The sequence below is a fragment of the Glycine max genome, chromosome 16 (assembly GCF_000004515.6).
Source record: "Glycine max cultivar Williams 82 chromosome 16, Glycine_max_v4.0, whole genome shotgun sequence".
NCBI lineage: Eukaryota > Viridiplantae > Streptophyta > Magnoliopsida > Fabales > Fabaceae > Glycine > Glycine max.
The window spans coordinates 33,549,455-33,563,019 of NC_038252.2; the positions used below are offsets into that span (position 1 = coordinate 33,549,455).

Consider the following 13,565-nt stretch of genomic DNA (forward strand, 5'->3'; position numbering starts at 1 on the left):
ATTTTGTATATGTTTTATTTTTTATTTTTATCTAGTTAAACTGTATATTTAACATATTGATTTAAGATATCATCAAAATATTTTTATAATTAATTAAAATATAAGAATTAAAGAAATAAATGTATGCAAAATAAAAAATTGAAACAAAATTACAAATTTTATGAAATATGAATACTAAAATCGCATAAAAAAATTAAATCAAACACTATCTAATTTGCCTAACCTTTTTTTTAATCCTAACCTGATTTAAAGATAAATCAAATCTACTCCATCTAATATAATTTTATTATATCCAAACAGCACATAAATTTTGAGTATTGGTGATTGGAATAAGATTGGGCCACTTTATGTTGCCAATAATGGATGAGTTCACGCTGAAAGAGCTTTGAGAACCCTATAGCCTTTGTCACACTTGAAGCATCGTTGGAGGCACACCTCACCTCGTACTTGAGCAAACTCAGACACAACACAATGTCATTGTCGAGGTTAAGGTTTGCTATCTCTCCCTCTGTTCTTTACATGCCAAAGTTTCTTCCTTTCATTCTTGCAAGGTCCTATTCTAATTCCCAGTCTCAGTCCTTATTCATTCACAATGTTAATGGTGTTTGCCTTATTCAACCCATTGTTTCTTATGCATATTACGCGACCTGTAATACTCGGACCCTACATGCCACCAAGATGAACTTCTAAGTGGGGGACTTGGTCATCTTTTATGGTAGTGTTTGGTGATTTATACTTAAATGTATTTGCAATGAAAATTTCAAAAATTAATATGAATCTTACATTTTTAGATATTACTTTAATTTAAATATTTTATCCATTCTATCTCTACACTTTTTTTATTCATTCTTTTAAATGAAACCTACTTATAAATAAAATAATAATAAATTATACTTATCTATCTTAAAATTAAGTTTATTACATTTAATTCTATTTCTTTTCTTGTTTTGACACACTAACCATCCCATGCCACTGTAAAGCCCAGTGGTCCGTCAGTACAATTTGACACATGATTCACATGTGATAATTTTATATTTTTCCTTCCGATATTACCCCCATCCCCTTCCTTCATCAATTCCCAACCCAGGACTTGAAAAAAAATCATAAAATTTGCAAAAACTAAATACACAGTCAAGTTCCAAACAGCACAAACAAGAATACAATTATCAGAAAACAAAATAACAAAGATCAATAAAACACTTTTTTTTTTTAATCAAAATTTCAAAGAATTCCGAAAATTTCAGAACTTTTCTCTCAAAGGAATCACACAAGATTTTCAGATTCAAGCCCAATTCAACCTCAATAGCACCATATCAAGATCAATATATTCAATCTGAAATTCCTTCAAATGTTTCTAATTTCTAAAATTAATAGTACAAAATTCTTTAATATTCAACGGAGAAGGTGACCAGTGCAAATAATCAGTACAAACAATGAAAAAGAAAAAAAAGGAGATGACAACCCACAAGCAGCGCGGCAACAACGGCGAGGGGTGGCGACGAGGGTCCAGAGGATTGACTACAACGAGTGCCACGGAGAAGATGATCTGGAACCTTGAACCAGAATTGGAACGACACCGTTTACGACCACGAAGCACAGATCTGGAATCTATAAGCTCAAATCTCAGAGATTGTATCACAGATCTAGGACCTCGAAACTATTGGTGGTTGGAGATCGACCTTGGAGGAGATATGTGGCTTGCGATCGGCGTTGGCGGAGGATAAGGTATGCAATCGTCGCGTACGAGGTCGGAGACCTTGAGGCGGTGGCAGGGCGTGTGCGGCGCAGAACCCAGGCAAAGCAAAATTCGCGTGGTGGTGGCGGAGAAGGGGTGGAGGAGGAGGTGGTGTTGCTCAAACCTAACACGGCAGGGGTGGGGCCGGGGTTGACGGTGGCGCTGTCGACGTCGCAGAAGCCGGTGATGGGAGGCCTCTGGTGGCGAGGGACTGGGATTAGGGATTCAGATTGGGGTAAGAAGGATGGGAAGGGTTGTTTTTGACATTTCACTTAAAGAGTGGGGGCGAGTGTAATCCCAACAGATAAGAAAAGAAAGAAATTCTATCCTCATCTCTGTTATTTTCTTTACTCCTAATGACACGTGTATCAAGTAACTGGACTTATGGGCCTGAGGGCTCTATTTATTTATCCCCTATAAAGGGCACGAGTTAGTTCAATCTGATGTCTAACCTAATTTGGATACCTGCCTTTTTAGCTTGCAGCTGCCGTCCGTGCACAGAGGAGTCTTAGGAGGAACAACTGTAGAGAAAAGGATCTGCCAAATTCGCTAGAAAATTCACCAGAAACACCACCCGTTATCCAATTAAACCAGATTTTTGGATCATTTGTGAAGTTGAATTGCTATCCAACTGCTATTCCCATTTCTAAACCTTGTTACACGAGCATCTTGATCAATGGTCTAGAAAGGGAAATAGCAGTTGAGTGGTGCTTCAACGATAAGTTATTGGATTTAGTATTTATCTTAGCCTGTTTTCGTGTACTTTGTTTTGCCGGATGGAGGTATGTGATTTTGTCTATGATTCTTAATACAATAACCTACACTTACTCTCATTGATGGTTTGTGCAGATCTAATAGCTATGAAGCATCGATACCAGACACGACACGGTCACGTGACACATGTAATGTCTAAAATATTAAAATATAGAACGTAATACGAGTGTCGTGTTGGTGTTGGACACTGATAGGGACGCGTGTCAGACACCGGACACGACAAGGGACTGAAATGTTCATGCTTCATAGTCTAATAGAATCGTTTATGTTTGAGATCTTGTTGATGAGAGGCAGATAGAGGTCAACTTGCCAATATGATAACCTACAGTTCTATATTAGATGCTTTTTGCAAAAACGATCATCCAAAGGCTATTGGATTATTCAAGAAAACTAAAGACCAAGGAGTTCAAAACCGCCTATGTACACATCCACGATACTTATGGATGGATTGTGCGAAGTGGAAGACTTCAGAATGCAAAAATGATTTTTCAGGATCTACTGATTAAAGGCTATCAACTAAGTGTCTGTCTGTACTCTGTATAATGTTATGATTTGTAAAGAGGGATTTTTTGATGAAGCATTGATCTAGAAATCTAAAATGGAAAATAATGGCACTGGCACTCTCGTGTGTGATTAAAAGTCATATATGGTTTAAGATACTTTTTTTTATAAAGATAGTAGTGGTCAATTTTTCGATATTACACAAGTGTTTCTTTTTCTTCTCATTGTACTGTAGATCTGATTTACTTTCAATGATTGTTTAAGTCACTGGTGTAATTGTTTGTGTTTCAAATATCAAACCAAGCTGAAACTGACATGATGATGATTTGAAATGCTTTATCTCATGTAGTCGACTCAATTTTCCTGTATATTTCTTGTTCTTTTTAAAGAAACAGGAGCTTTTAAGATTTAAAACACCAGCATATTTTGTTTGCATAATCCAAATTGTCTTTGGTGTAAAGTTGCTGACATTACCCTTGATGTCATTGCTGCATAATTAATTGGAGCCTTTTCAAAACCTATGGTTTATTTTGTTGGGGATTATTCAAGGAACGCGTGTCTCAGTCTCAAGTGTTATGATTGCTGATATCAGTGATATATTGCTGCACAATGAAGTGGAACTATTTTAAATTTCAATTGATGATTCTGCATTCAATTTATCATCTGACCTTTTTATCTTTTACCTCATCTGACATTTTAGTCTTTTACCAGATAAAAGGACCAAACACATGAGATATAATCACCAAATGAAAAGAATGAAAGACGAGATATAAAGATGTGGTTTTTCTTTTTATTCCTGGAAGATTTAGATGATGTTTTCAATTAAGTTGTTTGTGGATGCTTTTAGATGATTTTGTTTTGCATGCATATGTTTACTTTTTTGTTCTCAACTTCTCATTCATTTTCCATGATTTCATCCCGTGAAAAAGTGATTTAGCAGAAAACGTTTTTCCCCTGTTGTCTTTGTCCTAAACTTTTGGATTCTAAGTTTTTTTATATGAAAATTAGATCATTTGGCACATGGTTTTCCAAAGACACAAGTAGACTCTTTCTATGAAATCAATCTTAAATCCCTTTTAGAGGAAAAACATTTTAAAGGAGGTGAACATGTTGTGGAGTGGGAAGTTGCTCATTTTGATGATCAAATACAAATCCATCCCATAATGATCCTTACTTTCTGTCTCTTAATCTGTGATTGTCGCTCAGTCTCTCAGTTGTTAAGTCTTTAAATCATGCATTCTGTTCAGTTGGTGGAGAATGCTGTTGTGTCTATGCCACTTGTCAACGAAGCATTGCTTGTCATATGCGTAGAGACCCTCGAGTCTTGTTGTTGCATGCAGAAACACTGAGGGGTTTACATCATTGAGGTTGAAGCAATTGATGGTGGTTGACTTGTGATCTCCGTAGATATGAGCTAATACCTCTCCTTACCCCTCATTAGGCTTTTAATCAGATGTGGACATTAATTCCTTTTCAGTCTGCTGGGCCTATCATGCGTTGATTTGGTCCTCTGTTTTCTTAATACTGTACTCATTGTTTCCTTACAGTTTGAAATTTGGATACTTAGCCCTTTTTATTATCAGTTTCTATAATAAAATGCAGTAAGTTAATTTCAGTGTCTGGTGGTGCATTGTAAGACATGTAAATAATGATAGAGATATGGCCCAAGTAGTGCTTATGAGGCTTGGATAGTTCTCACCTTACAAGCTGGTCTTGTACAGTTGAGTTTTAATCCAAATTCTAAGATACATGTATGATGTTCAAGAATTGGAGACTAGAACAAAATTTGAAATTCAGTCAAAGCATCAATCTCCCATCTTAGGTTCTACATGTCATCAGTAAACCTGATAGGCTAATAGCTATGGCCAGAAGCTTTCTCCTTGCTTAACGAGTAGTTGGTAGAAAACTAAAAATAGCTAAAATATCAGGCATTTCATAAATTGAGTCAATTTGCTATTTGTCTTTATACTATGCTGTGTTGAATATACCTAAAGCCTGTAGGGAGCCTCAGGAGTAGTGAAATTATAGTTTATTTATGCTCCAGGTCACTGGTACAGTTCTTGGTGTGGAACCTTGGATAACAAAAATAATTTTTTGGTTAAAGTATATCCTTTTATTAATTTAGAATTAGATACAGCTATCCCTGGAATTTGTGCTTAGATTTTGGAGTCAGGAATACATTTGTTTTATGTCGTTCATCAACTTTGGTTAGTTGTGACATTTAGATAAATAGATTTAATAGTAAGGCTAATTGTTGTAATTCACTTCACTGTAGAACTGGATTTAAATATTCAGAAATTATGCAGCCTACATGATATGATGAGTTAAGCTGTTCCAAAGAGAAAAGATTGTCTTCAAACAAATAGTCTTCACAGTATTTAATTATGCTGATTGCTGTCCCATTTGCTTGTAGATAATAATTTGATTATTTAGAGAATCAAATGATTGTGGTTATTGAAAGGGTTTTAAGATTTAGCTGAAGGGTTCAATGAAGTTTGTATGTGATAGTTTTTATATTTCTGCAAACAGGATGATGCATCTTGTGTTATTGAATATTTGACAATGGTAGTAATGAAAGTAGGCCTGTGCATATAATGTCGGCATACTTCTAGTAGACACTGCCAAATAAATGTAAAACCCACATTTTTCACTCTCTCATACACTGATAGGCTCATTATGAAGGTTTTTGGGAGGAAAGGAAAGAGGGTGCAGGGAAACAAAATTGGCCTAAGGATGTAGGCGTGTGAGTGAGTGTATGTATTAGAGGAGGAAGAAACATGTTGCACAAGGGAAATTAGTGGGAGAGAAGATATGACATAATAAAATTGACCGTGGCAAGGAGGGAATGGGGAAGAGGATTCAGGAAGAAGGAGAATGATTATTTTAGGAAGTGAATGTAACTGTGAGAGGGGGGAGGGATTCCATATTGGTAATGGAGGTTTGGTTGGGCTGTTCAGAGGAGAGATTCATTTTCTCAATCTATTGGTGTTAGCATTCCGTCTATTTTTTTCTCTTTTCCAACTTGTAAGGAGTTTGCTCCTTTTTCTTTAGTTATTTCAGTTTCTGTAGCTTCGTTTTTTGATCATTAACTCAGGAATTATCCTCTGGTTGGGAGGATTTAGCTCCTACCTTGTTGAATTTAATTCAGAAAACAAATTTCTCATCTGACACGAAAAGATGTAGAGAAGCAACCATCTTTATAACTGAATTTGCTAGATTGTAGCCAACACTGTACATCAAGATACACAATCTCTCACTTGACATGAAGTAGAAGATGACCCAGAAAATGGAAGCTTAAAAATTAAAGAAAACTTTGTCTTGTTGACATGATGTATGACAATGCATATTAATAAGAATTCAGCACGATCACCTATTACTTATGAAATGTGCTTCATATATATCTAATGTCATTCTAAACTCTTGGAAGCCGAGCTTGCTTTATTTATTGACACAACAATTTTATGCAAGCTACTGTTGGTCCAATAGTCAACCTGCAATCATGCCTCATAGCTGTGCCACTTGAAGGTTCTATATTCTGGATATATGGCAGTTGGAAACTGATTTGCCTAACTGTCAAATTCTCCCCAATGTCCCCATCCCTTCCATCATTACTGTGATAGCCTTAGAAAAGAGTTATATTTTTACTTTCATTAGTGCCTTTGTTTCTAGTTGATCTGCAGCAGGGCTTGAGTAACAAAATAGAAAATATGTAGTTGCAGACCTCTACCACCCTAGAAAAAACCTCTATATGGATTGATATCTTTGAAATGTTAAGTTATAGTGAGTTGAAAATAGACTGGAGCTAAACTGGGCCTAAATTGAAAACCTAAGAAAGGAGCTGTTTTTTCCCAATACACAATTTGTATCTTTCCTCCTTCATTCATGATTGACTAACCGGATTTGCTTCCAGGTAAACTGCCTTTGATCTATTGCTTCAGGATAACAGTATTTGATTTTTCTTTTCCTAATCTTACTAGATGTAGCAAATGTGTGAAGTGACATAATTCAAAACCTGATTGAATTCCCTAAATGATGCCAAATGATAACAATATAAAAATCCTTACATTTTTATGTTACTGTATACAAGACAATTTATGTTAGTTGTCCCTGGTTACTCAAGCTTTGAAATTCAGATATTGGGAAAATTTATTGCATCTGGATGCTATTTTTACAATTTACAAATGCATAATAACATGATTCTAGTGATAATAAAAGGCCCATTTTTTAATGCACCAAAAAACAAGGTTCAATTTTCTCCTTGCCAGTTTTGCTGTTTAACAGTTAGGATTGAGTTTTGGACAGGTTGGTTACGATTAGGATATATTAAATGGAGAAATTACCGATTCTAGAAAAAGGTAGAGACACCATATTAAATTTAATGTAAGTCATTTACCAATGTAATAGTAGTATAGTTCAAAAACGATTGTGAACCATGTTACAGATAGTGTTAATGATAGGAAACAGGTAGAGTTATGCATTAATAGTCTGTTAAGAAACAAGGGCATGGTGTTACATTTTTCTAATTTGTATTATTGTTTGATTTCTCAGTATGGCACTATGGCTTGCATCATATCTACAATTACAAAAACTAAGTTGGTTTCTGTAGGTTGTGCTCCTCTGGGTTGCCTCAAATTTGTTGGTTGGATTTCATGATACTAAGGGCAAACAGCAGTGTATGGAAAAAAGTCTTTCATAAATAGGTTGAGCTTTGTGCACTGATGTTGATGAAGGTGTGGCTAGGATTACAACACTTTATCTTTGCCTTGTGAAGTTTCAACCACTTGCGTCTGATTGTTTCAAATTTAAACTTGATGTCAAGTGGCAGTTTGATGTCAGTTTAGGCTGCTTCATGTTCTCCTTTACAATTGGCTGTGTGCTGTGCCTTGTTAGTTAGCTTAGCAGCTTTTTTTCTTTGACACATTTTTCAATACTGAGGATGCCACCTATTGTATTTCTCAGCATGGTGATGGATCTGTCTTCATATGGTCTAGGAACCTGTTGCCACCAATGTTGTTGCATAGATGTTAAATGCTTTTGTTTTACTAGATCTCATGAAATAATATTTGATTGTTTTCTTTTCATAATGGCATCATCTCTGCCTTCTCAGCCTGCCTTGACCATGATTTTATTAATAAAAGCTTACACTTTAATTTACCAAGAAAATTAATAAGAGAGGAAAGCAAAAAGTTTTGGTTGCATCACTTTTGTCAATATAACTATTTCTGGCATCAGGGTAATATTTCCAAAAATGTTAGCAGGTATGGTACAGTATGAAAACATCATTCATAATTTGTACTTTCTAGTGTGTCACATGAAATTTCCTAGCAAACTCTCACTCAAGCTGGTTTGATTGGAAATTTAAACACCTATGATTGACATAATCTAAAAAGAAAAGAAAAAAATAAGTGCTATGCTCTAAACGGTTAAGGATATTTCTGAAACTAAAATTTGTGGCTTCATTTATGCAGTTAAAAACCATATAATATAGGGAATGTCATTGCACTGTGACATATCTTTCCTTGCTGGCCCCAGAGAGTGTGAGACTCGTTGACAAACAGTTCAAGGTGTGCTAGCTGGCTTGATTCTCTTCTCCATTTGAAGTTTATCCCTAACTAAATTCTTGCTGTTAAATTTTCTGTCGTACTTAGGTTCCTTTGTACTTGCATGAATGGTGTAACGTCTTTTCAGAATTAGACTGCATTAATGAGTAATGGATTTAGCAGCCAATACTCATTGTCTTCAATGGGGACATGGGAAGGGGACCAATTGGTTTCAACTCACTCTGTAATCCTTGCTTAGTGGCTTTTGTCCCAAAAACCTTTGTTGATGTCTACCTCTTTATCCGACATCCTCTGGGACCCTTGTCTGCTCCTATTTTAAAAATTCTCAATAAATTGTTGTTTTTTTTTGTTGAACTTGGGGTATCTCGTAGCCCAGCCATATACTAATTTCTCAAAATACTAACATTCATTTAAAAGGTTTATATCTTCTAACAGATGTTTTTTTATACATATTGATCTGAAAATTAAACTCATGACCTGATCACACGCTTAAGAGACATAGTTCTTTGTCCATTATATCACACCATATTAGTGATTTTTGTAAATTGCTTGTCAAATCTATTTAGTTCATTTCTTGATGAAAAGGACACCGTTTCACAATCAATGTTTTAAACTAGAGATTTGTATGCAGCACCACACATGGCTTGTAGTGGATGAAAAGGCCTGAAATTTCCCTACCATGAAAATCCTGATATTTTTTTAGTTCATATTTCAGATTTCTGTCGAACTGATTCAAGGGTAACAATACAGCTACGTGTGTCTCTAGTACTCTAGTGGTAATGGTACCGTGTAATTTATCCATTTTACATTTGTTTTTATGCTGTTAGTTGTTAGTACTAGAGTTTTTCAATTGGTTTCTAATTTTTATTTGCATGTTTTATTTGGAAAAATTATACGGAAGATTTTTTTGAGATATATGTGTCGGGATTATACATCATAATTACATATTAACGGCCCTTAAGCATCATTAATCTGTTGAGGGTTTATTGTTCTTAAGTTTGAAAATCTTTGAGATAATACTTTTATTTCCCCAAATATTCGTGTAAAATTAATTTATTCTTTCAAAGAATATTGACATTGATTTACTTCTTCAATTAAGGAAAGTGTCATCAAAATCATCTTTCATTGTATGGATTTTGAGAATATCGTTAATGGATCTTCTAATTGTGGGACTCAATTTATATCACATTCTATGATTAATGAACTAAACTGATGCTAACCATTTTTCTTTCAGAAGATCATATATGTATGTCACTTTATTATCCATGTGTTGCATTAAATTCAACTTTATTTAAGGAGGCAAATTGATTTTCCTTGAATAAAACAATCTACTTGTCATACATTATTTTACGCATACTAAAAAAAATAATTTGATAAAAGTAAGTAATAATTTTATAAAATTAATCTTATATCATCATTAATTCATTTATAAATTTTATTGTTCATCATTAATATTATAAGAAATATAAGTAAAAATATTTAAAAATTAAAAATAATTTTTGAGATAATTTTTTTGTTATGGAACAATTATAATAAAATGGAGTGATCATTTTAGAATGCATTGAATGTTCGAGATGTGGCACGGAAATTTAAAGCAAATTGACACTAAAATGTATGCTTGCACGGAAATTTAAATCAAATCGACGCTAAAATGAATGCTTACTCGTTTCATTTTTGTTTTTACCAATCTTGTAAAAAATTTCCTTATATTCTCTGGTAGCCATGTCACTATATATTATTATAATTTCATTCTTTGCTACCATGCAAATTTCAAAGTAATAGATAAATTGTCAAACAAACTTTTTTTTGAAGGAAAACTATAAGAAATTTTCAAATAAACTATTCACACCCAAAAGCGAAATACGATTTTGACTAGTGACATAACTTACAAGACGCGTTTAATGGGAGTCAATTTTTAACGTTCACCAAACCATGTTTCGTCTTTGATACAATTATTATACAATTAATAAATGAAAACTTTTGTTTGAATGCTTTGCTTTATAGTTAGTTTGGAGACATTTTTCCCCACTAGGCATAGATTTGCCTATGGAATATTTTGACGAGAGGGCTTACTTAGCCTATAGCATAATTTCTAGATATATTAAGTGTCGTGTCGTGTCTTGATTAAGACTCTAATCTAACGTATAAAAAATTGCATGACTCTTGTAGACATACGGAACACCGATTCTTCTTCTTTTTTGCTTCTTCCATGAAACAATTATTTTGTCTAGAATATCTCATCCATATAATAATGGTCCAATAGAATATGGCATATCAATGTTCTTTAGGTTACATGCACGTAATGAATATGGTACCATGGGATATTTTATCCCTTGTGCTCAACCTTATGTTGCAGCAGTTGGGATGTGATGATCATCGAAGTGATGAAATCACCCCTTCCAATATGGTCATATCCATCCAACTAAAAATAAACACTACACAATAAGACAACAACCAAACAGTGGCAAAATCAACCAACATGGTCCCTATTGTTTCACAAAATTGGTTTGTGACAACATGGGAGGATTTGATCTAATTATTCTTTTCCTTAATTAAATTCAACATGTGTTGTTACAAAGATTCCCATTCCTTTACTTTTGATTTTACTGAACAGAAAAAGCTTTCTGGCTACGCATTCTAAAGCACAAGACTAGTTAGTTCTGCTTAATTTTTCTAGATTCTTAATGTGCCACATCTGAATAACATGCATGATTCATGAACCCTCTTCATGCTTTACATTAAGCATAATTTGATATGATAAAATTTAGTCCTTAGTTCTAGAAACATAACCGTCCAACTCCCTTTGTAAATTTTTTTATTTTTTTTTAAAGCAGCAAATGATTAAAAAGGAGGGGTGAGGTTAACTACTGATGCAACAAGACATTATGGGTCTAGTGGGGCTCACATTTCTGTTTCTTTTTTTTCTCTTTTCTCAATTCCAATTATTAAATTTCATTGTCTCTTGCCAGACAGCCATATACTCAATTGTTTGAGAGAGATGATAGATTAAGATATATATATATACACACAAGTTAGAAGATATGCTGCATAAGAGGAGAGGCTTAAGGCTTTTCTTTACACTGTCCAAATTGTGAATTATTTCAAGAATTCCTTCCACACCTTCAAAGTTAGAAGCCATGGAAACTTCTCATCCTCTTTCTATTGAAAGCTTCTCTTATAGTTGGTTAGTGAACCTGAAGCCATCACTAGAAAGCCTAGATGGCTCCCTCAGAACTTCCCTTGATGCTTCTGATGAAACTTCTTCCTTCATTGAAATGGATCCAAGAATGACACCTTCTAAAAGATTCTTCAGAAACTCCCAAGATTTCAAATTTGACTTCCCAATCTCGCAGTCCCCTCGCACTCTTGTTGATGCTGATGAGCTCTTCTCCAATGGCTACCTCATGCCCCTTTTTGTTGAATCATTGAAGATGGAAGCATTTGAGGCCTCTGATGTCATTCCAAGCCTACCTTCCTCTTCACATGTGCCAAAGAGTGTGGTTCCTAATAGTCATTCTAGATGCCCTTCGTTGAAAAGGTGCAAAACATTATCAAGGAGAATATTTCTCAAGTATCTCAACTTCTTAAGGCCCTTGTATAGAAGATTGAGGGGTGGCAAATCAGGCTCAAAACCTGAATCTGTTGTTAAGAGAACCGTGTCAGCAAAGAATAGGGGATACTATTCTGAAACTTCCCCACGGATTAGTGTAGCTTATTCTGCTGATGACTGGCGCAAGTCCTGTGATTCTGAAAGCTCAATTTATGAAGCAGTTCTCCATTGCAAAAGATCCATTGGTATGTTCAAATTCATTGTGTATATCAATTAAGCATATGTTGTGTTCAAGGTTTTAAATTGCAGTCACGGTCACAATTTCATCGTGATCTTGGATATTGCTGGCAATTGTGGCTGCAATTGCGATCGCAAGAGTCCGAAAACTTTGACATAGAGAACGAAATTGTGGTCACAGAAACATTTTTTAAAACCTTGATGTTGTGTTCCCTTGATGACATTTTGTACATTTTGTGTGGAACTAACTTGGACATTTGACACTTCGTGTATTGCAGAAAGAATGAATTAAGGATGCTGCAAAAGGGTTGCGTTTGGAGATCAAAAATGCAAGAGAAAAGAGAAGATAAAGTGAAAAGAGAGAGATGATCAAGGCTAAACCACCAAGAGCAACTCCTCTGCTCCATTATCCTCTGCTTGAATGATAAAGGAATTATAATAGGAAATAAAGATGTGGTTGGTCAGGCATATTCAATCTTTATGATCAAATTCTGAAGAGAAAAAAAATATGTAGTACAATTTTGTTTGATCATCTAATTTAATATGGGAAGGAACACTTTTACTAAAGATGAGAATCTGCCTCCAATTTCTGTTAAGTTATTCTTCAACTGATTTTGGAATCAGAAATGTGTGCTACAGAACAATTATGTACAAATGAGTCTGATAACTTGGTATATATCTTATCTCCTATGTTATTGCCTGCCTATTACTTAAACACGATCTATGACATGCCTTGAAAGAGGGTTTTTGATTTTCTCTTTCTCCCTCTCTTTCTGTCTCTCTCTTCTTGTTCTCTTGTGTGCGCTGGGTGTGAACAGAAGGTAAGAAAATGGAAAGAGGGAAAAGTTTTTCATAGAGAAGTGATTTAAGAAAGTGAGGAGTTTGAAAAATTCTCTGCAAGCTTGACAGGCTTGTCACTTATGCAAATTTCAAGGTAATGATGAAGAAACGACACTTAAGGAGACAAAATCTGACGACAAATGTGCGGAGCCATTGAATTCTATGTGGACACTTTTAGCACAAATTCATAATAAATCTAATGATGTAGAAATGAGTGATTTTTTTTTTTTTTTATGTGTACCCCAATTACTATTGTTACTGTTATTTTGAGAAGTACCTAGTGTTGTTTCTAACAAAAAGTTGCAACAGGAAAAATGTGGAGGAGTGACTATGTATCAAATTAATAGCCTTGCATAAATTATTAAAC

At 34.6% G+C, this 13,565-nt stretch overlaps 1 protein-coding gene, 1 long non-coding RNA gene and 1 other non-coding gene across 3 annotated transcripts; all 3 read left to right on the forward strand.

Annotated features, from left to right (window-relative positions):
• Positions 1 to 256: 256 nt before the first annotated feature.
• On the forward strand, positions 257 to 9,542 carry LOC121173739 (uncharacterized). Its single transcript, XR_005889069.1, has 2 exons — positions 257 to 8,574; positions 9,287 to 9,542. It is a non-coding gene; the product is annotated as an uncharacterized lncRNA (long non-coding RNA).
• MIR1508A (microRNA MIR1508a) lies at positions 2,354 to 2,448 on the forward strand. Its single transcript, NR_048616.1, has one exon. It is a non-coding gene; the product is annotated as a microRNA MIR1508a (primary transcript).
• Positions 9,543 to 11,491: 1,949 nt separating the features above from the next.
• LOC100816359 (probable membrane-associated kinase regulator 6) lies at positions 11,492 to 13,112 on the forward strand. Its single transcript, XM_003548084.5, has 2 exons — positions 11,492 to 12,366; positions 12,637 to 13,112. Exons 1-2 carry the CDS (start codon positions 11,709 to 11,711, stop codon positions 12,648 to 12,650), a joined length of 672 nt encoding a protein of 223 aa, XP_003548132.1. The 5' UTR covers positions 11,492 to 11,708; the 3' UTR covers positions 12,651 to 13,112.
• The last annotated feature ends 453 nt before the right edge of the window (positions 13,113 to 13,565 follow it).